Source organism: Drosophila suzukii, chromosome X (assembly GCF_043229965.1).
Source record: "Drosophila suzukii chromosome X, CBGP_Dsuzu_IsoJpt1.0, whole genome shotgun sequence".
Lineage (NCBI taxonomy): Eukaryota > Metazoa > Arthropoda > Insecta > Diptera > Drosophilidae > Drosophila > Drosophila suzukii.
The window spans coordinates 18,491,693-18,517,732 of NC_092084.1; the positions used below are offsets into that span (position 1 = coordinate 18,491,693).

General features: G+C 38.9%; 1 protein-coding gene across 3 annotated transcripts; it reads left to right on the forward strand.

Annotated features, from left to right (window-relative positions):
- The first annotated feature begins 299 nt into the window (after window positions 1-299).
- Window positions 300-25,029, forward strand: Grip (Glutamate receptor interacting protein). 3 transcript variants are annotated; one of them, XM_017076260.4, is made up of 10 exons: window positions 300-754; window positions 15,869-15,988; window positions 18,951-19,163; window positions 19,252-19,445; window positions 19,907-20,217; window positions 20,288-20,451; window positions 21,980-23,216; window positions 23,811-24,013; window positions 24,077-24,552; window positions 24,616-25,029. In XM_017076260.4, the coding sequence occupies exons 1-10, from the start codon at window positions 592-594 to the stop codon at window positions 24,715-24,717; spliced, it is 3,183 nt and encodes a 1,060-aa protein (XP_016931749.2). In that variant the 5' UTR covers window positions 300-591; the 3' UTR covers window positions 24,718-25,029. The 3 variants fall into 3 exon arrangements, with proteins under 3 accessions (XP_016931749.2, XP_016931750.2, XP_070853934.1); XM_017076261.4 differs by having other exon boundaries at window positions 19,255-19,445; XM_070997833.1 differs by lacking the exons at window positions 300-754; window positions 15,869-15,988 and adding an exon at window positions 17,672-17,778.
- Window positions 25,030-26,040: the final 1,011 nt, after the last annotated feature.

Genomic DNA, 26,040 nt, shown 5'->3' on the forward strand with positions numbered 1-26,040 from the left:
TTTAAAGGAATATAAAAATAGTAAACATAATAGTCTATATTCCAAATTATTTTATTTTTCAATATATTTAGTTTTTGTTTTCTTTTGCAGAAATACATATCTTAAACAGAACAGCTTATGGGATGAAATGTTCTAGTCAATTAGAGAAGCACACCCACTGTGCGGCGCCCAGAAATTCTTGGAGAGCAGAGCGTGCGCCCTGTCGTCCGCCGGGAGGGGGCAGTGGAAGGGGGTGGCGTGGCGCTCTCGCGGCGAGAGAAAGAGCGAGCGGGACTGGCGGCAAGATCGCTCATTGTGCAATTTCGGGCCGTATTCCGCGGACGTGCGCGCATCGTTCAGGTTCAGTCGCATCGCAGTCGCCGTCGCAGGCGTTCAGTTTCTGAATATCTGAATATCTGAATTTCCCAATTTCAATCGGAAGGCGAATTTATTTTGAAATTCCCCATCGCTTTCGAACCGTGCACTTATTTTTTTTATTTTTATTAATCTTTTTTTTGCTGTGAAAATGCCAAATTTGCCATGAGTGTTGAAAAATCGTAGAGATCGCGTTTTCCCCATTTCTTTGGGAAGTGGCAGAGAAGAAAACTCAAAATGAAACTGTGGAAATCGAAGAAGCCCATTGTGGGCTGTGTGCCCGGAAAGTCGGCGGCCCTCAAACAGGACCAGCAGCAGCAGCAACAACAACAGCAACAGGATTCCTTCAACGGACACCATCATCCGCCGACGGACACCGCCTTGGCGCCCATGTTATCCGGTAAGTGTTTGGGGGGCTTTTCCCATTTTTCCAAGATTTTCCAACATTTTCCCCCCAGCCCATTCACTTCCTATACCAGCGATAGTCAGCCGCATTGAAAATCTACCAAAGGCGCCCAACATGTGCGCTCCCATTTTCCGCTTTTCCGACTTTCCGCTTTTCCCCGCCCACTCAGGGTTATCGCATTTCCGCCCAAGGTGCTTGCGTACGGCCCTCAAGTGCCCGACTTTAGATATAGATTTGTATACAAATATCCGTCGGCGTATTTGTATCTTTATATCCAAGTATCGGCTAGCTGGGGCACTGCTGAAAGTTTTCTCTTCTTTAAAATAAATAATGCTAATTTTTTTAATGGTTTCCTGATACAATCCTGCGAGTTCTAGCTTAAAAGCACTATATCTTAAGTTTAGCTTTTTATAGACTTGATCTTTAAGAACAACTTATAGTTTTAAATGATATATCTATAAATAATATAAAATATAACAAGTTTTGTAATTCACTCTTTATTGGAAACTCCATAATTTAATTTCTAGATATAATAGTTTTTTTTCTCAGTGTACACTTGCGGGCCAAGACAATGTTTGACATTTTCAATTGAAAGTAATTGCTCGCATTTCGTTTCCATTTTCCGATCGCTCGAAATTTGTCAATTGCAACGCCCCTTCTCCCCCCCATGGAGCCAATGGAGCTGGTTGACCTGACCCCTGATTTCCCAGCGATCGGTTCATTGGGATCAGTAGGCAGTTTGATGGATTACCCGGCCCTCGAATGGCAATCGAATTGAATTGCCAAATCAGTGGAGTTCAACGGATCGAGCTATATAGATATATATATATATATATGTATCATGGCTAATTGGAGCTGATCAGATAAGCAGATGATCAGATGCATTTGCCATCAATTGAGACGTAATTGAATGGATTGCGCAATCTGAAAAAGGAATACAGAGAATTTCAGTTATTTCAACTCAAGCCAATAAATCTAGCTACAAGAAAGGAAAGAAAATATATTTCAAACAGAATTTCCCACTAAGCTTCTGTTTCAACTTTGACCTATCAAAAGTGTAGATCTAGATGGGATCCAAAGAAGGTTATACCCCTTTTAAGAGGATCTTAAAGGCCGTTCCGCGAACGCTGTTCTGTTCTGCTCTTTTGCCGATCTTTAGCCGATCTTCCATGGATTAATGATCTAAAAGTGCCGCCAGGACGGCTGGGATTTATGTCAGTTAAGGATAAGAGGGGTAAAATTATGGCCCAACTCCAATTGCAACTGCAGTTGAACTGGACTTTCCAATGAATGAAAAGCAGAGAACAAGATACACCGATACGGAATGGTTAAAGTAGAGAGCCCAAAGAAGATACAAAAAAGTATCTGCATCTGTTCGTGTGCGCGGGCTTAAATTGCATTTGATGAATTTATGGCATGGCAAGCGTAATTAAGCATTTAATTAAATATTTCTGATGTTGTTGTTGTTGTTGTTGTTGTTGGTATTGTTGGGTCTGCCTGCCCCTTTCATTGCTTAATTTTCTTGCGCGGAATGCCACAGATTGTATCTGGTAGATAAGGCCAAGTGCCTAGCCAGAATGCAGCTTCTGCTGGTGGAAAAGTTGGTGGATGTGGCTGCTTACTGGGCCAGACAATCGCCCATTGATGCCAAACGCCTAGAAAGAGACGAACAGTTGTGGTCAATACAATAGCACTGTACTTTTTTTTGGGAATAATCCTAATCCAACAAGGAAATAGATAGTATTCATTCATTAATATTTAAGATGTTTTAATAAGTCCAAAAGTCTTCTTGTAACGTATTGTATCCTTTTAAGCATTTATTGTATCTTTAACTAATACAAGCTTCAAATGTCCTTAATTTAATTTTGGAGATCTCCTATAAATGGGATTTTTATAAGTAGCTAAAAGCAGATACATCTTAAAGGTGTATCTTTCTGCCTAACATATACGTTTAAGTAATTTTTAAAGCACTTTATGTGTACAAAACATCCAATTTATTTGCACAGCCTGATAAGAAAACACATAACATTTGATCTGCTATTGTTTTGACCCCCTCCGTAAAGCACATACAATGCATTTGAGATGCATCTGCAATTGCTGACTGTCTATCCCATCCAAAGGCAAACAGAGGCGTGCACTCATCCATGGATGGGGGATCAAAAAGGGGGGAGGATGACCAGATGTCACTTGTTTACACAGTAATGACAGCTACAACAGCAAAAACAACAACTGAAGCGATTGATTTGACTGCTCTTTTGACTCCCCCGAAATGCAAACAAATGCCTGAGAACAACGAAAGGTGTTCAATGTCAATGCATCCAAATCAGACCCAAAAACTGAAACCAACGAAATCAAACAGATGACAACTCCCCCCAAAACCAAAAAAAAAATAGAAACCCTCAATTCGAAAGCCCCCTCTCTCTGTTGTCCACTTTTATGGCACATTAAAGGCCCATAAAATCAACGACAAAACATTGGAAATCGTAAAAAGAGTTGGAACTACTCGAAATATGTCGGAACGAAATAATAGATCAGCAGATAAAACTATAGGCGTTGACAGGCGATGGGAATATGATCTAAATTTGCAGGGCTTCCTCTTTTTTTTCTGCTATTTTGATACACTAGAACTGGGAAAAAGGATAGGAGCATTTAAGAAATTTATTAGATAATGTTATGCGGACTTATACGAGTTCTTAATTCAAGTATTGTCATATAAAAATTACATTGAGGTCAAAATGGTTCGGTTTTTTTTGTGCTGTCAAATCGAAAAAAGATCACGTTTGACATAGAAAAATAGGTGAACTTATGAGGCGCTTAAATTTATGGAATTTTCATGATTATAATAAAGGCCATTGACAAAATTTGGAGTAAATCGATAGTAGATAATTCCATTTATGCTCTATATTTTGTATTTTGTTTTTCATTCAAACATTTTATGTTATTTTCGGTTGCATATGTCGACTTTTTACGAGTTGCATTGAGTACATCGAATAAATGTTTGAAAGACAAGTAAAACACCAAATGGAAATGGGTCGGGTACTATCTATTTGAGTATCGCTTTTGTTGCTCACTTTCCAGTTTTGTTCTCCTTTTTTTATGACCAGTAAATTGAAGTGTTTGAAGTTTACAACTGATTTGAAAGCAATTGTGATTTAACCATTTGTTGAGCGTATGTAAATTTGTTTTTTATGAACGGAGGGGGATTTCATGACAGGGAAAGCATAGATGCATTTTTTTATTCCTTCGCCTGCAATTGTACATGTTTCTAAAATCCAAATACATGGAAAAAATATTAGGAGAATACTTTTTTTAAGACCACACTTTTCTGTTTCTTTTTTATTATAATATGTATCCTAATTTTTGTTTAAGTACTTCTTATTTTGGTGTAATAACATATTTTCCTTTGTGTAGCTTCTGTTTCGATGCAATTTCTGTATCGTTGGCGACATTTCATTGTTGTTGATGGGTTTATTTCCCTCCCTGGAGACCCACACTTCTCCTCCGATTCCCAACACCCCCTCTCCGGGGATTCTATGCCATGCAGAAACAATAAAAATCATTAGTGGGTTCGTTCATCCAGGGATTTCCATAATTCCCGGTCTATTTCACTATTTGTACTCCAAGGAATTGGGTGATATGTGATGGATAAAACGGGGGAAATTGGGAGTTTGGGGAAATGAGTAGATGGGTATGGGTGTTAAAGTAAAGGAGCGGGTTAACTCATTGCACTGTTGCAGACGACAAGAAGTCTGTGCCTAAGGGTAAATATTTAAATTTTTGTCTTTACACCTAGAAAAAAGGTTTATTGTTTAAAAAATGCAAACTTAAAGTTTACACTTAAATTGATAATACGGGAAAAACCCTAGGGAAGTATATAGTCTTGAGAACCCTCTAAAAATATAATACCAACACATGAAAGGTTATTTCATTTACTAATAAATATATCTTAAAGATGTTCTTGATTTAAAAATAGATGTTTTAAAATCTTTTATTATTTAGAAAAATTAATAAAAATTTTTTTGAATGCTTGACAGACTTGTATTATTTTTTGTTGAGTGTAGGACAGCTAGAAACTGTTGCCATTGTCGCGCGGCACTTCCACGTTCGTCCCCCCACCCCCTTTGGACCCATCCAGCTGCACTTCCCCATTCGTTTTTGGGCAATCGAAAACAAATCTCCCCTTCCCCGGATTTTCCCACTTTTCCAATTTTCATGCCATGTGCGTAAGAGTTTTCTCCGCGTGTGTGCCCGTGTGCGAGTGTGTGTGTTTATTTTTCGCCACATTGCGGCCATCGAGTGTAAACAAAAAAGCAACAACGATGCGGCACGAACATGGGCGGGTGGCGAAGGGAGTCGTCTTCGAATGGGGGGGCGTGGCAGGGGATTCTGAAGAGAGTCGAAGAGAACTCAACAATTTGACGCAATTAAAACGAAATGAGCACAGGGCGAGTGGGATTCCTCGGTCCGTCCAACAGTTGGTATTGCTTATCACAGGGGCGTGCGCAGGGGGGTGGAGAAAACCCCCGAATGCCTCTTAACTTTTTTTCAAAATTTTTTCTACAGAAATTGAAATAATTTGTAGTTTTAAGGTTTTAATGATAATTTCTGAGAGCTCGCCAATAACGATTATCTCCTAACCATGGGCCAATATCTTCCATTTATAATGAAGATATGACATAGTACATCCATAGATATATCATTCAACAAAAAATATATTTGAAATAGTAGCTTCCAATGATCCCCTTTAATAAAATTCTGCCTATGCCACTGATTTTTGAGTGTTTTGTTTTCGAGTGCCAAAGAAGAGTACTTCTTTTGTTTTGGGAGGCGTGAAAATCCTTTGGGGCCTCCACATCATAAAGCTGCCAAATCAAACGGAAGCGACGACGAAGAAGCAGCACGTAAACAAAGCAGCACAGCGGGCAAATGACATTTGTGCCTGTTACCCCTTTTTTCCAACCCCACCGTGCACAGTGGGCCGCATGGGCACAATAGCTGCAGTGGAATAGAGTGGGTTTGGGGCATGAGGTGGAGCGGCAGCTGCTGCCAACTGATAACGCAAATAAAGTTCCGTCACAATAACTGAATAAAAGTTCACTGCACTTCCGTTGAACTCCGGCCGGTAAATGAAAACACACAAAACAGGGTTCACTCTAGTGAAATGATTTCATATGCATTTAATATTTATGTTCAAGGGTTTTTATAGAGGATTTGTACTTAAGTACAGCAATTGTTTTCCATTATCCTAAATCATTGAAATATAATATTTGAGGTTATTAAGTTATTTTATTTGTTTCATATTCTAATCAAAAAATGTAAGAGTATTTATTATAGAAACTTTTTTCTTTGACGTTTTAAGTAATTTGCGAAATGCAATTTTCCATTTTCCGGCATACTCTATTAAATTTTTCTTAACAAAAATATCTTTTGGCAATTTCCTGAAAAAATATATTTATTCTCAAGACACTTTCCTTTTGAAGTTTCTCAACTTTCGCTTCTTTTTGGCAATTACTTTTGTGCCTCCGTAGAACCAATTTCAAACCAATTTTTATGGTCACTTTTCCTTTGTGTGGTCTCCATGGTTGTTGTTGTAAACAAATTGCTTATGCATTTGTTGTTGCTGCTGCAGTAGCATGTTGCAAACATTTTGCTACCATGCCATTTATTTTTGTTTAATTTTCCTATTGCTGCCGCGAAATCTGCCACAACGACGTCACTCAGCAGCAAACATAAACAGAGACAGAGACATAGAAAGAGAAAGAGAAAGGGGGCAGAAATGGAGATGCAGACAGCAAGGGAATCACACATTTTATATACACAAACTGATATCTACAGTAAAGGTTCTTAACTTCACACCATCCTAAAAAATATGTGCAGTTTTAAATAAAATATAAGTATTCCAACCATTTATCTATTTATTTTTATTTATTAAGTGGAATTTCAATAATAAAATAAATTTTACAAGTATAAAAAAATATATAAATCACTCTTAAAGGATTTTAAATAGGTTTTTTTTAAATAGGTTTTAAGTAGACAGAACCTTCAATGTCAATGCAATATATTCAAAAATCATTACAAAACAGCAATCAATCTGTGAAAAAAATAATGAGAATAATTTTAAGTAATTTGCATTTTCAAGATATCTTATATAATTCTTTAACTGAGCTAAGAAAATTTCAAGTAAAGTATTTTCCTCCTTAAAGTAAATTGATTTTTTCGAATTTTTTAAAAGATCTAACGAAAAAGCGTGAAATTGAGAAATTAATGATATCTGTTTATCTTAGAGAAGTAACACTTTGGAATTGAAAATACATTTATTTTCCACGAGACGCTGTCCTTTGTGTGAGACAGTCCACAATGCGCACGATCCACACCCCCCTTTCACCGCTTTTCCATTTTCCCCATTTTCCTACTGCATCCAGAAATATGCGTAGAGAGGGAAAATGTCACAATTTCAACGGCTGATGGTGCAGCGCAGTGTAAAAATAGCAACAAAAACAGAAAACAAGAACAACAACAGTCATGGAGGCAGAGGTGTATACCAGAGGGATAAAGGGGGGGCTCAGAATGCCTTTAGTTTTTATTTTAAAAGCTGCATTCCATGTTCTCCCCTTATCTAAATACCAAAACGTGTTCAAAAAGTGTCTGTAGACTAAGCCCCCTATTTTCTATATCCCATCTACGCCACTGTTAGCAGCACACGTTTAATATAATTTGTTGTTGTTATTGTTTGTGTTTTGCTCCTTTTGTCGCGTCTACCACTTGAATTTTGGATTAATTTGTAAAGTCTGCTGTTGGATGACAACTCTCCTGTCTCATTTTCACTCCACTTCCCATCTCTTTTCTACTTACAGGGCAGTTGCCATAATTATTTGTTGTCTGTCTACTCCTCTACGCCCCCAAACCAAATTTCCACCTCCTGTTTTTCTCTCAACACAAATTATCAGGCATTCAAACTCGCGATTTTCCGTACTCCTCCATATTTCCATGCTGCGCTTTTTCTCTGTTAATTATGAATCAAACAAAAAACCTCTTAATAACTATCGCGAAATCAACATAGAAAAGTTCTGATATCAATTTTTATAATGAAAAATGCTTGTACATTCGAATATATGACTCTATGATTTGATATTATGATTCGACTCTATGATTCGACTTTATGATTGGACTATATGAATCGACTATATGATTTGATTCTATGATTAGACTCTATGATTCGATTTTATAATTCGATTCTATGATTAGACTCTATGATTCGACTCTATGATTCGATTCTATGATTCGATTCTATGATTCGACTCTATGATTCGATCAAACAAAAACACCTCTTAACGAGGGAAATAAAGAAATTCTCAAACAACTGATGATAGCATAAAATAGGCAATCCTATTTTAAAACTCTTAATATGGTTTTTTAAATTTTTAAAGACGATTTTATAAATTAACGTCGTTAACTATTTCCAATTTTCCTAATTTTGACCACCATAAAAAACATAATTTACCCTAAGTGAGCACACAAGATAAAATATTTACCATTACAAAAACTCTTTAGGGATAAAGTGTTATTTTTCAGCAAGATAACTCCCTTAACCAGCAATCAATCAAATTTCATAACGATCGAATTACTTTTATGAGGCGAAATAACAATAAAATGGGTGGTTGTGTACCCTGGTGGATGATGATGATGCTGTTCACTTCATGGGAAATTCACTTTAATTTCCAATAAGGGATTTGATTAAGCTGGCGTTCAGTTTTTGGGAAATTAGATTCCGCCCATCCAGTGATCTGTCACAGTCTCATTATGGGCGGCATAACACTTCATTACTTCTCATAACCGCCAGCATTTGCCCTTTCCGTCTATATCTCTCTATATGGAATATACATATATCTTTTTACTGGTGGCTCTTTAATTGAATTTTGAGCGTCATGAGATGTTAAAAATTTGTTTGCATCCTCCCCGAAACAAATTTAATGATGGTTCAGTTCGGCTGTTTCTTTTCTATTTTTTTCCAATCGCCCACTTGACAATCTGCCTGAAGTACTAACCCCAGCTCCTGCTCTACAAATCGGGGTGTTATCGGGGGCAAAAACGCCTTTCGGTTTGTCAACGGTAAAATATCAATAAAGATATCCGAAGTGAACCTTTTTTCGAGAACTGTATCCCGTCTTATCATCAATGGGAGATTTGTTCTGTGCGTGAGTTGTTGCAGCGGTCGGGGATTGGTTACGGGTAATTAACATTTGGGGGCATAAATCTGAGGCCCCTTACCGATACGCCAGAATATTGGGCAACTGGTGGAATTGTCGCACATGGCGAGCGATATGAGAAGTGCTGCTGAAATTGTCAAATGTTCTGTTTTCATTTGCTGATGTGCAAACGAAATGTTCTGTACAAAATTATGACTCTATATGCACTGAAAGTAATACTTTTAAGTGTTATTAATAAAGAGAATGGCAAATTCTTCAGATTTATTGGATCAATTTTTAATTTTTTGTGAAATTAAATATTATTTCATTTGTAAAAAGTTTAAAATGATGATATTTTATGAAATGATATTAATATTTCTTGAGTGTAATTCCCTCAGTTTTTGCTCCGGCATACTGTTCCTCCCCCTTTAAAAAGGCATAAAAAATACCGAAATGGTCGTAAATCAATTTTGATGCAAAGTTCCTCGACTGCAGTGCGACTTGGTGGCGGCTCCCCGCCCCTTTTCTCTCACCGCCCCCTTTTTAGCTATATCATCTGCGCCTTGAAGTATTTTAGCGAAAGGGTGTTTTTTTCGCATTGAGAAGGAGACACATAGAGCTGGAGAAGTAGCGACGGCTACATTTGTTACGATGTGCGATGTGCGAGCAGCCATGAACTGGCTTGACTGTCGTTCCAGGGATACAGCTCACAGGGAACACAGGGATCTGGATCCTTGGGTGTGGTAGGGTCTCCCAGGGAATGAGTTCTTAAATGCACATGCACAACATTGTATTTTTTTATTATATCAAGAATACCAAGGTTAACCTGATAGTATGGGCTTAAAATGGTCTGATTTTTATACTTATTCCAATTACGTTTTATGGGGATCTTATACTGAAAGTCTTTACCCACCTACCTATTTTATAAGAAAAGTTTTTTGGTTTATGTTTCTTTCAAGTTAGGAGTTATTTGATAATTAAACTTGAATTAAATATTATTTTTTAACACAACATAACAAAAATTGAATTTGAAACCTTTTCTTTAATTAAATAAAAATGTGCATCCCTGGCTGTTTTTTATTATTATTTTTTTGGTGTTGTGGCTCAGCCATCAAATGAATGTCAACATTTTGCTAAATACCCGAGGATCTCAATGGAGTGGCTGCGTTTTTCCCCTCTTTCCCTAGAGTTTTCCCCTACATCACTTTCCTTTTTCTTGCAGCCAAGGGTCGCCCTTTTTTTCGCCAAGTTCGGTTCATTTAAGTTGAGTTCGTTGCGGCTGTTGCACTTTGGCTGCAGGGCCTGACCCCCCTGGCAACAGAAACCCCCCCAAGCCAACGCCGCCCATGCAGGGCTGTCCTCGGAAATTCGCTTTTGTTGCGGCTTTATCAGATGTTGACATTTTTGCGGAACCACACTCGAGTTCATTTGCAATAATTGGTTTTTCTTGTTGTCTTCGGTCGGTGAGGGAGGGGGGAAAATAAAGGACGGGGGCGTAGAAGGGAGCCTTGTGCTAAATAGATTCCATTGTGAAATTTTTGACATACTCGCATTTTCACGCCCTGTTCTGCATGTCCATTAATAAATAAGTCTTTAGCACTTGGACAAAAGCAAAGCTAAAATACAGAACAACAGGAAAATAGTTTTTTTTAATGGTAAAAAAATTTTATTTAGACAGGAATTTAAGTTTTTTAAGTGCTATATGAAAAAACTGAAAATGCTAGATCTTGCAATTTAAATACTTAGGATAAATAATTTAAAAGCCAATGTACAATAAAAGAGCTAAGTATTTAATTATGCATATATATATGGTATTAAAACATTGCAAATAATATTTGGCTTATAATGTCTTAAATTATAATGAGTTTTAGCCGAAAAAATCTTACATATCACAATAATATCATTTGGAAAAAAGCCTTTTAGACTTTTCCAGGGCAATATTTCTTGTAGTGCAGACAAAGTCAGCGTTTTGTGGGTTAATGGATACATGGGCACTCACTCGGACGTAAAAACTACGCAGTTTCAGGTTCTGTTCCCGGTCCCCTTAACCCCTTACCCCATTAACCCCCTGGTGGCCGATTGTCCCCCCTTTTTGCCACAACACTTTCTCAGCCAAACACCCATTCCCTTTTTTGTGGCCAGAAAAATAAACTGGAAATTGCGTGGAGAGAAGCGCTGCTAAATGCAAACAATAACAGAGCGTCAAGTTGCCAATAGATTGGCATGTCAATCAATCAATACTCATCGCACAGTCAGTCAGTTGGACATTCACACACTCAATCAGTCAATTAGTCGGCTGCTTGGCCCACATCCACATCAAATGGATCTTCCAGCACCTGTCAATTGGATATATATATGTATCTCCAGGAACAACTCAATCAAATAGACGGATCTGATCAAAGGAGACTGACAGAGATATAGAAAAATAAAGAAGTGAATTGTAGGATCAACAGTTTATTATAGGGGTAGATATTAAAAACACAATCTAAGAAAGAGTATGGATTAAATAGGGAATAGTTTTAATTAATCTAATATTATATCTAAATATATATTATTATATTTATTATTATTACCAAAAAGAAGTCATTATTTAGTTATATGCCACAATGGTTAGGGAGTGGCAGAAGAATCTTAAGATCTCGAATTCTTCGAGAAGATTGGAATGCCAGTTTTCCCCTTTCTCCCTCTTTATAATGAAGAGATCGCGTTGGGCAGATTTCCCTTGAATGATGTCTATTTTGCAAGTAAATGTGGCAAATCGCTGGGGAATTCCATGCGGCAAATGAACCATTCCAGAAGACAACATAATCTACAATACCCATAAGTGCCAGAAAATCAGGGAGTAGGGGAGTTGGGCAGTAGGGGAATACGATGAGTACAAAGCTGGGAAACTCTGACGTTGACGACCCCCAGCGATGGAGGAGCTGTCTGTCTAGATCGGCACTTGTGCAATTTTCCAACCCCGAGTGGATCATCGCCTGGGGTCTATTTCAATCACGGAGCACACTATCTGTGCTCTGTCTAATTGCCAGGATGACTTCAGGAAGTACTCTGAATAACGGGTGGCACTGCCACTCCCCCTCGCTTTCACCCACCGAAATTTCTTCGGATGAGCGCAATTTCCGCTAGAGAAGGAATTGGCAACTGTCGCCGATAAATTTCCCTGCAACTTTTCCGCCAGTGGCCATAAAAACGAACGCACGACAAGCGGCAAAGGCAAAAATAGCTTTAACTGCCCCACCAATCTGGAGATCCGAGAGATTCAAATCCATTTCATCTTCTCCAGAACGGAACTGCAAATGGCAATGCGAATTTGTTAGCGTCCATAAGTTAATTTGGACCTAATGTTATGACACTTTCCATATCGTCGGGCTCTTCCCGGAAACACTTAATAGCTGCGGATCCATAAAGTAGAGTAATTATATTTATAAGTCAATTATCGTAGGAAGTCAGCATATTACCGAAATTTATAGATAGTATGAGTTTGATGATCACAAGAACATAAAAACATTTGCTTATCGATAGATAACTAAGTTAAAGGTGTGTTTTCTAAATCTATCGTTCAGTTCTGTTTAAGCTGATATGTTAACGAAATTGTCAATAAATATATAGATACTATAAGTTTGTTAGACTCATAAACAAAACCATCGATAACTAAGGTATAGGTGTGTGTATTTAAAATTAATCATTACATTCTTTTTAAGTCGATTACCAAAATTAGGCAATTATATATAGATAGTATGAGTTTGATGATCACAGGAACATAAGAACATTTGTTTATCGATAGATAACTAAGGTAAAGGTGTGGTTCTTGTAGTCTATCGATCAATTATGTTTGAGCTGATAGGTTAACGAAATGAACAACAAGTTATGCATAACATAACCATTTTCTTATCGATAGCTAACTAAGGTAAAGTTGTGTGTTTTTTTCATTAATCAATACATTCTATTTAAGCCGGAATATTACCGAAATTGGGCAATTATATATAGATAGAATGAGTTTGATGATCACAAGAACATAAGAACTTTTGCTGATCGATAGATAACCAAAGTAAAGGTGTGTTTTTCTAATCTATCGATAATTTCAGTTTGAATAAATTTCCTCATTGGTAAATAAATTTCCCCTAATCCAAAGCTTCCCCCCACTTGTAAACATTCAATGTTGAATTTGGGGAATGTGTAAATCAGTTCCGGAATCAAATCGGAACATATGTACATACGTATGTGTATGTTTCCAGCACATGTATGCATATTCGTATATAGTATTTCATAAATCCATACGCACTCCATCACATTAGTTGGCTATTTTATGGGCTCTTTTCGATTTCATTTAGCGCTTGGCTCATTTCGACTTGTTTTTCCCCCATTTTTTTTTGACCGAGGGGGAAATGGAAGGAAAATGTCGAGCACTTCCAGGGCATCTCGTGTTCGCCTTGTTTTTCCCGCTTTTCGCTTAATTCTGATTACATTTATTTATGAAAACGGGCGTACATATAATTTCCGCTCGCCGGCCCCAACGGCTCCACTGAATTATGTAAAAAAAAAGCACAAAAACAAAAAGAAAAGCACCGAAGAAAAATCAAACTACCAGAAAAAATAAAAAAACAACAAATCGAAAAAAACTAATAGCGCCTTTGCCTGCCAGTGGAAATCAAAATGAAAATGAAAAGCGCGCATGTAAAAATAGCAAATGAAAAGCGCATCCAAAAAAACACACAAGCCGAGGAGAGAAATGTGAACACTTCAAAGCGAATGCGAATCAAAGTGGAGACGGAAAGAAAGAATAAAGGAAAACGAGGGGGGAGGGAAAAGGTGAGAGATAGGCAGAAAAAATTACTATTTTACACCTGATATAGGTATATATATAGGTTTGATTCTATCAACATTTTTACTTTCATTTTCCTTTTTTCAAATTTTCCTCTTTGATAATCCTGAAAATAAAAACGTATTATCATATCTCTTATCTCTTAGTTTAGAAAAAGTGTTAGTTAGGGGGTGTCACTTTAAAATTCATATAAAGAATTTAAGAAAATATAAATTTTTAGTATATATACCTTTTTTTTATTCTTGCCAAAGGTATAATTGGTATATTTTTATAATTTCCTTTATCCTGTAGAAATAGTATTTTTAATGTATTGCATATCTTTTAAGGATTTAGAATTATTGTGTAAGTATTGTTATTATTATAGTATTGTTATTGATGTTAAATGGTTTTGTTGGATAATATAAAATTACCTAAATTACAAATTCTACACGACAAAGTGTGAAAAAAGCTGAAAATTGTTTCCAGTGTGGCCAAAGGTGCAACTGAACCAATTTGGCACACCTTTCCTTTGCCGAAGAAGAAGAAGAAGTAGGGGAGGAGAAGCCGAAACCGAAGAAAACAAATTAAATGAAAATAAATTATAGCGAATCAGCTCTCTATACATACATATATGAAAATTTCGTGTGTGTGTCGGACAAATGAAGCGAAACGTTACGTTTTTTAGCAGCTCACTGCCCCTGTTAGTTTTTCCCGTATTTCCATTTTCTTTCGGTGGGCTTTTGCCTAATTATTGTTGCTGCTTTTCATAGTCGGGCGGGCGCATTAAGAAAAACTTTATGCGCCATTGAAGCGTTCGAAAATAAAAGTCGCGTCCGCTTGCGTCAAACGTTGCCACGTGTGTTCTTATTTTTTTTTTTTTGATTTTTGTTTTTAGTTTTAATTTTTTTTGTGTATTTTTGCCAGTGTGTGTGTGTGTGGGGGGGGGGGGGGGGGGAATTCACTCGTTACGCACACACGGCGTAATTGTAGCAGATCGCGTATACGCCGCATGGTCCCCCCAAAAGAAAAACAAAAAGTGTTGCCACACAGAACACCAAAAAAAAAAAAACAAAAAATACTGAATGAAGTAGGGGTAGGAAATGGTTGAGAGGTATGTAGATACATTGTATGCGGTACAGTAGATTATCTTTTTTTTGCCACCCAAAACATTTGTGATTTAATTGCAAACAATCTTGAAAGAGTCGTATGTTCGTATTGTTCTTATTCATCAATTCTTTTTTTTCATTGCTCTCTGTAAAACAATTAACACCACAATTAAGTTTTGAGCGAACTGAATAATTTAATTTTGATAGTGTATTTTACTTGATTCGATTAAAAATATTTTGAAACTAGAGATTTGTTAGTAATGCTCGTACTCTCCTGGAAATATTATAAGCAAAGAAATACTTCCTTCTTAGATATCTCCTAAATTTCTTTACTTCCATATTTTGTAAGTATTTCAAAATTGTTTTTACTGTTCCTAACATTTTCTGACTATATATTTTACCAAATTTCCAGGGCTGTCCGTCAGTTCGAGTGGCCAAAGATGCGGCTCAAGTTGATTGAGTTTTTGGTCTCTATTGCAAAATTGGCCATTTCACAGGCATTTGTCTTTTATCAAGCCATTCGATTTGATTTCCCCATTTTCCAGAGTGATCTGCCACTTCTGCCCGTGGCTTCGTGTTTTTGTTTGTTATTGTGCCATATGTTTGGGGGCATCATACAAGATTAATTGAGTTCACATTTTATATGTATGTAAAAACATACTTGTACATGTCTGTTTTTGTGGTTTTATAATTCCTCGAGTGAGATTCATTCGCTGGCGGAATTTTAATTGAAGCTTTTTTGGCGACGTCGAAGGTCGTCGATTTGTATTGGGAATTCTCCGAATCGAATTGGATACTTTTTTTTTGGTGGAGAGGGGGTCTAGATGGTATGATGGGCGTGGAAGAGGTAGTGCCTCCTTTGAAGTCTTTTGGTGTGGCAGAATAGATTAAGAAAAGGCAAAGAAGAAGTTGGTCAACGAACGAACGAACGACTCTCCTTTGATGTGTGATCATCTCCCATGTTTACCCGTACTCTAATTTTCCCTATATTCTCTTTTTCATTCCGTTTCAGTGGACCGGGCGATGAGTCCGGCGCAATCGGAGGACTCCGGACTGGCACCGGAAAGGGGAACCACCTACGCCACCATCACTCTGCCACGGAATGCCCTGCATTTGGCCATCACATTCGCAGGTGAGAAGGGGGTCCATCCCACCACATCCCACATCCACTAATGCATCTCAAGTGGAATGAAAAAGGGTTGGGGATCTATGGGGTAAGTCGATATCTTTATGGCGGTTTTGGGTGGAAGCATGGAAAATCTTCTGACAGCTGTCATAGGAAATCAGCATTGATTATATAATTGTGTTAGACACAAATTGAGCCACGAATCAATCAAATCAATTGGCAGCGCACTCTATGCGGGTCGCTAATAATGATTGCTTCACCCATGGAAATCTCTGATCTAATCCGATTTTTTATTGATGGAAATTGAAGTTGTCAGATTAAAGTTGAGATACAAAATGGGTACTTGTAATGATTATTATAAAGTCTCCCTTTTAAAATATTATATCATATTTAATACCAAATGACCCAAACGTTCGGTATTAAATATGATATACCAAATTACCCAAACATTCGGTATTAAATATGATATGATATGATAAACTGATCAAATAAATATCATATTTGTATGTATCGCATTTTCTAACAACTAGGTTTTTAATATCTAAAACCATATAGATGGTTAGGGAGGCATATATCAGATGGCTGTACTAATTTCTGGGGCTCAGCATTGATTTATCGTATTGTCGATGGGGTCGGGTCCATGATGGGCTGCCCTATGATTTCGTTTGCAATGGGATGGGATTTGGTATAAGTTGGCATGGACAACATTTCGGGGTGGTTTCTTGTCTGCGGCTATATGTAGCTCTATATAGCTGTTGCCATATAACGGTATTGCTATTGCCGTATTCCGCCGATCGCCAGACAAAGTGGGCCGGCCCCGAATCATTCGATTTGAATGCGGAACGCGTCTCCGTCTCCGTCGATTCGATAATGCCGTTGCTCCGTATTCTCCGTCTGCCGTTGTCGCTGCCAAAATAAATCATCGTTCCAATCTAGAGAGAATACCCACCCCCAGGGGCAAGTTGAGGGGGCGGGACGAGGAGCCGATGCCAGACATAATAATGAGTATGTACACGTAGGCACAGTGACATTCAGAGCTATAGTTACCATCCCCAAAAAATATTAACCCTATTTAAAACCGTTTTGTTGATAAAGAATGAAGTATAGCAAATAGAAATAGTAAACTGATATTGGCTACAATTATTCAATTTTTATGTTTCAATCATCAACGGATTTTTAAAAAATATTACCTAAGTCTACAACATTCAATATTAGTTAAAAATTGTAAATGGAACATTTTACAACCATTATATAATATTGGAAGAATAAAAAAAAACAAGAGTGTACGTAAACTTATTTCGGCTCTAATAGTTTTTTTTTTAAACTCAATTATATATCTAAAGAAATAGGTTACCTATATAGTTGCAACCCTAATTTTATGAAATGGTTATAATTTGATTCACTTTAAATTTGTCTACTTGATGATAAATATATAATCCTAACCCCAAGTAATGTTTTTGAAATATCTAAATAGAAAATATATTGATTTAGGGTTCTGTTTTAAAAGTATATTAGTTTAATGTTGAATTTAGACATAGGCTTTGGCAAATATTTTTAATACTTAAAATACTTTATTAAATATTTAAAAACCTAGTAACTCGCCTCGTGCTGTAGCTGTGACTGATTTCGTCTGAATCAGAATGTAAAGTCCACCCATTCGGATTTTGTACTCTTGACTAATCTGCCGCGTTGGGGATTTGGCGAGTGTGTGAAGTGGGCAAGGGTCGGCTGTTTCTTTTGGGGGGCGTGTTAACCTTAGACTTAGACCTCGGGTACTTCTGCTGTTCTTTCCTGACGTAAGCAGCGCCTCCATAAAGCCCCAACCCAATCCCCAACCCAATCCCCGACATTAATATCATCTTCTCCGTGGTCGCCAGTCTGCAATGTATGTTGTCATAAAGCGTCGCGTCGGTTTTTCCCCCTCATTTTCTTGCAATTTTTTGGTTTTCTTTTTTGTATTTTTCGGCGGCTAGTTTTTCAGTGTTTTTTTTTGGCAATTTGCCAGTTGTGCTCCCATTGCGGCTGGCCCCAAACTACTGGCCGCCGTATTTTTTGTACTTTTTACCCGATTTCTTTATTTACGCCCCGCTGTACGAGTATCTTGTGCTTTCCCTCCCCGGTTTTCATGCGTTTTTCCTCTGTGTTGGCTGACGAGTCGCTGACAGAGTCGCCACAGGAAATCCAAATGGTGGATTGTGGGGAGGGGGCTCTGGTAGCCATATACCATCTCCAGAAACCTCAGTCATCGGTAGGAAAATTAATTAATTCAGCAAGGTGTTGGCCAGTTAGGAGGGATTGATCTCTGATATATTGGTTATCAGATGTCTTTGACATCGTTGATAACAAATTTAAGTATCTGAAAGTAGTCTACAAAATATATACCTTAGCAATTTCTTGGGAAATGTTTTTAGGAAATCAGTAGCTGAATCTTAATGCAAATAAAAATATAAGTCTGATAAACTCCTTTATAAATGATTTTCGAAAATTAAAAATCTAGTTGGAAAAAAAAAGGAATAGATAAATAAAAACAATCAGGCGAAAATATTTGTTATGAATATATATATATGATTATATATTATGAATGTATATATTTATATATATTTCAAGCATTTATATTATGTCAATATAGAGAAGAATTTTATATTAAAATCAAAGTCGAAATATTCAAAATTAACTATAATCATTTTATTTAATATTTAGTATTTTATATTATTAAAATCAGTAATGGATTGAAAAAATATTGAATATAAAATTAGAGGGTTTATTACTCTTTTCTATAAGTGTATACATATAATAAAAAATACAAATTAACTTATAGAGATTTTCAGATAAAAATATTATAATGTATAATAGTTTTGAGTCCGTCATTTATATGGTTTAACATTTAAAGTAATTTACGAACTTGGTTGAATACTCAATCTAGTGATTTCACTAAGATGTCAAGTTACCATACATTTTTGTGCCCCAGAACGCAACGATCTGTCATATCCGCCGGTTGTGGGTTCCCTGAGTCCGGTGGGTCATGCGGCGGATTTCCTGGCGCCCGGCGATCGTCTCCATCAGATCGACGGGATCTCGACGATTGGCTTGAGCAATCAGAAGGTGATGAATATGCTCTGCGCTGGAGGATCGGATGCGGGTCCTGCCATCGTGGAAATCGAGTACTCGCTGCCTGAATACAGTAAGTGAGCCTATAAGATTTCGCCTACTTATAGGAATTTCAGGTCACCTCTATTAAACTTATCACTTTACCAATTCCCGCGGCGCAGCAGTTTCCCAGAACAGCCTTTGTGTGACCTCGAAGCTGGCGCAGATCACCGTGGAGCGGGAAAGTGGATGCCTGGGTCTGACGTTGAGGGGCGGGGCCGACTATCCGCTGATCGTCACCCATGTGAGGCCCCATGGACCTGTCTATAAGACCGGTCGCATAAAGCCCGGCGATCGGTTGTTGCGCGTCGATAATGTGAGTGAATTTTGATCTGGAGTGACACTTCCGTTTCCGTTTTAGCTTTCTTTTTTTTTGGCTTGGAGCGTATTTTCCTCCAGTTTCTCCAGAATTTTGCAATACCGAAAGATATTTGACTTTTTCTTAAAATATATTTTAAGTCCCTAAAGGAGTCTTTGTATTTTGGAGAACAAATTTAACAAGCAACTGTTTAGTAACTTTCGAAACAGTTTTTCGAACTTAGAAATTGTTTTTTTCTTGAGATATTGTAAATCCTTAGTCTTTTTATTTTGGACTAACTATTTGAAAAAGTGTTTTTAAACATTAAATTTAAAGGAATATTTTCAATACTAACCTAATTATGAGACTTTTTTTCTTCTTTAATAATAATTTTGTAACATTGCAATGAACAAAGAACTGGGATACTTTCAATAAAACTCGACATAAAATATTTATATTCTTCATGTATAATTTTAAAGGTTTCACTTATTGGCAAAACTTTGGCGGAGGCGCAGCAGATCATCAAGTGCGGCGGTCATGTTTCCGGCTATACCAACCTAACCATCGAATATGATGTTTCGGTTGTGCAGAGCGTTGAGTTCTCGATGGGACCGCTGCTCATTGAGATCGAGCGGCCGATGAACGATAAGTTGGGCCTGGTACTTTGCAACTATACGGCGGCGGTGCCCGCTTCCGGTTCCGGTTCCAGTACACCTTCCAGTGGGGAGAAGATCGAGGAATCGACGGGCGTCTTTATAGCCAGTATCCTGCCCGCTAGCATTGCAGATCGGTAGGTTTTATTTTTTGGGGGCTCTACCAAATCCATTCTCATGTCCCCGTTTTTTCCGTTTGTGTTCCAGTTGCGGCGCCTTATCCGTCGGCGATCAGGTGCTCTCCATCGACGACACCATGATCGAGCACACCGCCTTCAGTCCCGACGAGGTGATGACCATATTGGACACCAGCACGGGTCGCGGCTACACGCAGATGCAGATCATGCCCGCTCACGCGTTGGCCCGTCGCGGTGAGTTTTGCTTTTGGATTGGTTTGGTTTTGGTTTGGGAGACCCCCTCCCAGATCTCAGCCCCCCTGCTATATTTATTCGGCTATCTGGCAGTCGAAATCTGCAAGGCCAAATCAGCCAGGCTCCCAAGCGACGCGACGAAGGTCTGGCGTGGGCGTCACGGCTAATGAACAGCAAAAAAAAGAGCAGCGGCGGCTGAAACAATAGAGACGCCAGGCCTTATAAAGTATGAAGCGAGGAGAGATCCAGGGGTTCCAGCTGAAGTTCTATAATATATCACAGGAAACTCAGAAAGGAATAGGGTTAAAATAACATTTTTTGCAAAGGGCTTGTAAGTTATATTGTTTCAGGTAACGATTCGAATTTTGATATTTGGTTAGCATAGAGTGAGAAGAGATCTAGGGGTTCCAACTAAAATTCTATAATATACCACAGGAAACTCAGAAAGCAACATGGTTAAAATAACATTTCGTGCTAAGTATATGTAAATTATTTGGCTTCAGTTAACAAATATAATTTTGTTATTCTGCTAACAATTTTGTTAGCATAGAGGGAGAAAAGATTTAGGGGTTCCATATGAAGTTCTATAATATATCATTTTTTTTGCAAAGGATTTGTAAATTTTATAGTGTCAGTTAATAAATAGAATTTTGTTTGTTTTGGTAGCATAAAAATAATGAGCCTTAAGCTAAACATTTAAAAAGTAACACTATAATTAGAAACTTATAAACGTAAATAGTTTATTTTCAAAAATTGCACTCATTAAAAAAAAGAAATATGTTCTTAACATACAACTTTAAAGTTATATTGAAAATAGCCTAAAATAAATCACATTTTCACTTGATAACTGGTTCCCATCTTTCAAGCAACACATTTCGTTTAGAGAACTCCCCCAAGAACCGATCGAACCACCCTCGCTGCAGCCAATCAATTGTTTTTCCAAGTTTTTCCCTCCATTTGCTAAGCAAACACGCAGAGACGCAGTCCAAAAAAAAAAATCGAGTTCTCCCCAAGAGGAGAGAAGCAGCAGTCTTTTTGACAATCGATCGAAACCAAATCGGAAATACCAAATGGAATAGAAAATAATAGAGGAGAGTGGAGGTCATAAATAGTGGTCTGGGCAGAGGACACGCAGCTGGCTAAGCTGCGGATCAGTCTCCCCAGAAGAGTCTTCGGCAAAAGGTCTTAAAAGCTTCCATAAGTTGGCATTGGGGGAGGTGTGATTGAATGTACTAGATATCAAAAGGGCAGGGGAAAACTACTTAAACAACTTGGAGGAGGGAAAAATGGGAGGAGAAGGCACCAAGTCCATTCCTGTTCTAATGGGGGATCTATAGAACTTTAGCTGATTTTTTGGTGCATGCAATAACACCCAGGTTTAATTTTATTAGTGAAATAACACTAGGCATGTACCCGTTTTTTACAGAGAGTTTGGATCAGAAAACCCAAGAAACTAGTAAAACCTTCCCCTATACCCCCTATATTTTGTAAATTTTTATCTTATCTTAATTATTTTTACCATCCCCAGGACACACAGCACTGGGCAGTCCCAAGTACAGCTTTAGCACCCTGGAGTCCCGCAAATCCTCGACGGCGGGTCGTCAGCGCCAGCGTTTTGCCCGGAAGAGTTCCCTGCCGCTGGAGAATCCAGCCAGTACTCCGGGAACCACTGGAGGATCGAGTGGTGGCGCTGGCCTCCATGGCAGTAGCAGTTTGGGCATGGGACTGGGTCTTTGCCGCGCAGAGAGCTTTCCCGTGCTCCTCGATTGCAGCCAAGGAGCAGGGATTATCCTGGCCGAATCCGGAGGTGGAACTGGAGGAACTGGTGGATCTGGCGGAGGAGGAGGAGCTGTGGCCATTGCCCAGATACTGGCGGATTCGGTGGCCGATCGCAGTGGCTGCATTCAGGCAGGAGATCGCATCGTGGCCATCAACAAGATGTACAGTTTGGATGCGGCGGCCATGAGGCAACTGCTCGAGGGAGGATCCAGTCGCAGTGGCGGGAATGTGGGAACGCCGGCCAATTGGCTGGAGCTGGAGATTGAGTTCGATATGCCGGATGCCGTGGTGCCCTCCAGTGGAGTCTTCAGTGTCAAGCTGCTGAGGGCAGGTAAATGTGGACTGGGACTGAGTGTGAGTGGCTCCAGTCATGGAGGCCTGGTCATTTCGGACGTGAAAATGGGAAGTCCAGCGCATCGCAGTGGTTCCCTGCGATCGGGCGATATCCTCCTGGCCGTTGACCAGCATCCAGTGCAGCATTTCAATGTGGACGCACTGCTCAAGGAGGAGGGCAGATCGCCGAATCCCAACCACAGCTCCTCGGACTTCACCACGCTGACAATCAAGCGGATCGTCCTGCCCGACTTCCTACCCATGTCCAGTCCCATCTACAGCAATTGCCCACCCAGTGGCATCAACTTGGGCATGGGCATGGGTGTGTCCTCCAGCAGCACGGATCACGATCTTTATAGCAGCGCCTATGTGACGGCGGGCAAGTATGCGGATTGCGTGTCCCTGAAGTCGAGGACTCCGCAACCGGATTACTTTCGTGTGCCCAGCATGGACGACGCCAGTCTGCAGTCGGTGCAACTGCGATCTGGATCGGGTTCGAATGGAGGCGGTCAGGGTAACGGCTGGTCCACCGCCGTCAACAGCCGATCCTTTGTGGCCCCGCCCAACACGCAGAGCCTGACCACCGAGCTGCCCGAGGAGGAGGACGAGCAGGAGCAGATGTATCCTGGATACGAACTCAATCGATATGCCAGGTGAGCCACCAATATTATGATTATTAATTATGCTACATTCCCTAAAAAGCTAAACACTTAATGGTTTGTTTTAAAGTGCCTTAGGCCTTATGACACTAGCTTGATTTTTGACTTAAAAAGTCATAGTAACTAAAACATGATTTAAAATACATTTATGTAAATTCATAAAAGGTTTAAGCTGTAGAACATGTTTTCCCTAGGTTGCCAAGACTTTTTAAAATAAATCCAGTCAGTCAAAAATGAAACAAGTATCATAAGACCTTTGTAAAATTATGATACAATCCCTTAAGCAACTACATGCTTCTAAAGGATAACCATCTCTTTCTGAACTCTTTTATATATACTTTAATGAAACCAAGCTACAAATTTGAATATTACTTAAGCTAGCACCTTTCCTTAATATACCACATTTCTTCGATTTGGTTTAAATTGTAACTTAGTATCTATGGTTTTAGGAACCCAAAAGCTAAATAACAAAGTTTACCAATTAACTTTCTTATTTTAATGCTCTTTAAAATACCAATTTACCATATATTTGTATTACTTTTATTTTTTCTAAATGAAATCTAAAATGTTCCTATTCATTTTCCCCAGTGTTGACTGCACCGCCTTGCCGCCACCCATGGAGAACAAGGTCTATGGATCGGCGGCCAGTTCGAGCAGCAAGAGCAGCGGGAGTAGCCTGCACCAGATCATCTTCACGGTGCGCTTGGAACCCAAGGGAGGACTGCTGGGGATTACACTGGCTGGCAGCGAGGATATCACCAAGCCCATCACGATCAGCGGTCTCGTAGAGGGTAAGTCTACATGACTTTATGATTAAATACAAGTTCAAAACTAATATATGATCTTCAAAATAGGTGGCATTGCCCACAAGAATGGCCAGATCCATGTGGGTGACCAGCTGCTGGCCATCGATGAGCACTCTGTGCAGGGAATGCCCCTTTCGCATGCCACCAGTCTGCTGCAGAACCTCGGTGACCTCGTGGACCTGAAGATCCTCCGAAGTCACGACCTGGCCAATGGCACCCATCTGCCGCAGACGCAGGCCATCTATGCCAAGGTCCAAAGGCGTCCTCGAAGTCCCTCGGCGAATACGGAGGCCAGCAAGGAGTCGGGCAATGGGAATGCCAGCGGAAGTGGTGGCGCCAATGGAAATGGCAACGGAAAGCCCCGGGTCTTCCATGTCACACTCTACAAGGACAAGGTGTACGACGACTATGGTTTCTCGGTTTCCGATGGACTCTACGAGCGAGGCGTCTTTATCAACAGGATTCGCAGCGGTGGTCCCGCCGACATGTGCGGTCTGCTTAAGCCCTTCGATCGCATTATGCAGGTGGGTTCTAAATTGTCCTTTAACTATGATTGTGATTAAATATATTCAAATATTTATCTTTAGGTTAATGAAATGAAGACGCAGGACTTCGATTGCTGCCTTACTGTTCCGTTGATCGCCGCCGCTGGCGATAAAATCGAGATGATCATGCAGCGCACCGAGTGATCCCTAATGTGCGAGATCCTTATGTTTAACTAGTTGTACGCTAAGCTAATCCTAAGTGCCATTGCTAGCCCATAATCTTATATACTATATCCTTCTATTCTGTATTCTTTACCGAACGAAACAAACAATACACAAACAAAAATGTGCAAAATTACCAACCTTCAAGGACAATAAGCGCTAATCAGTCTGCCATAACCAAATAATGTCCTCTTTAAAATAGATCTGCCATAATTTTACTTTAATTCTACGCTAAATTTGTTTTCTAGCAAATAAATAATCATACCAAAAGTTTGTTTCAAACTAAACAATCAACCACTGTGAGTAATTTTATTGCCTTCAAAGATTAAGTAATTACAGGTCTGGTATTTCGTTTTATGACCTAGATTCTTGAGAAATTAAATGCCAAATAATAAGATTAGAATATGGCTATGGAATACTACCTCAACAGGTTTTTTATAATACACAAATATACCTTGATAATATTTACTTCAAAATTTTGTAAAGTCCCGAAGATGGAAAATTTATTATAAAACATCTAAATTGGTATTTTAATGCGACTAGAACCTTGTTATTACATTTTTTTGTTTTTCTTCATTTGTTTCGTAATACCCTTGGTTCTTTAGTTCTAGACCCTTAACGTTTTGACCGTACTTTACACTTTGTACCATCTGAAACTGACCTGGCACTGGTCTATGTAAACAATAATCCCCTTGGGGGCTCGTGTCACTAAGAGCGATTGCAGCGATTGTTATTCAATATTTCGTATTCTGGATGGGCTATTTTCATTCTATATGTAACTCTTGTAATTCCAGATGTAAACAAAATATTTGTACACTTGCTAGTGACAAGTGGGCGTGGCAGCGACCCTACGATGACGTTGGACCCTGTCAAAACGAAAATAGCAAAACCCACATATATGTACGTAAGTATATAATGAAACCTGTGTTGATTTGCAATGCAAGTGGATTTTTGAACCGGAATCGATTTTCGGAATCAAAGTTCGATGCTTATCGGTAACCGGGGGCATTAGCTGCTGATTTACACGGAAGTATTACCCACTGAGTCACAATCATCTAAATATAGATTGTATAAGTAATTAGGATTTTTTAGAGTTATCCTAGAGATCTTATGTCTTTTTACAAGGCTATTCAGTTGTTTTATATTTTTTAAGAAAGGGATGCCTGCAGCGCGTGAAGAAAGTCGTAAACAAAAACAAGAAAAAAGCAGAAAACAGACTACAGACTTTAAGACGTGATAACGCTTTGAAAGGCCGCCTCTTGACGTCAATGGGCAATATTCGAGATCCTGGTGGAATGTCGAGCG

What these genes read in the sequence shown, in the direction of transcription:
- Grip (XM_017076260.4), top strand. Translation starts at nt 592, where the DNA reads ATGAAACTGTGGAAATCGAAGAAGCCCATTGTGGGCTGTGTGCCCGGA. An exon ending in CTTGGCGCCCATGTTATCCG is followed by an intron (nt 755 to 15,868) that starts GTAAGTGTTTGG and finishes ATTCCGTTTCAG; the next exon opens with TGGACCGGGCGATGAGTCCG. An exon ending in CCCGCTAGCATTGCAGATCG is followed by an intron (nt 20,218 to 20,287) that starts GTAGGTTTTATT and finishes TTTGTGTTCCAG; the next exon opens with TTGCGGCGCCTTATCCGTCG.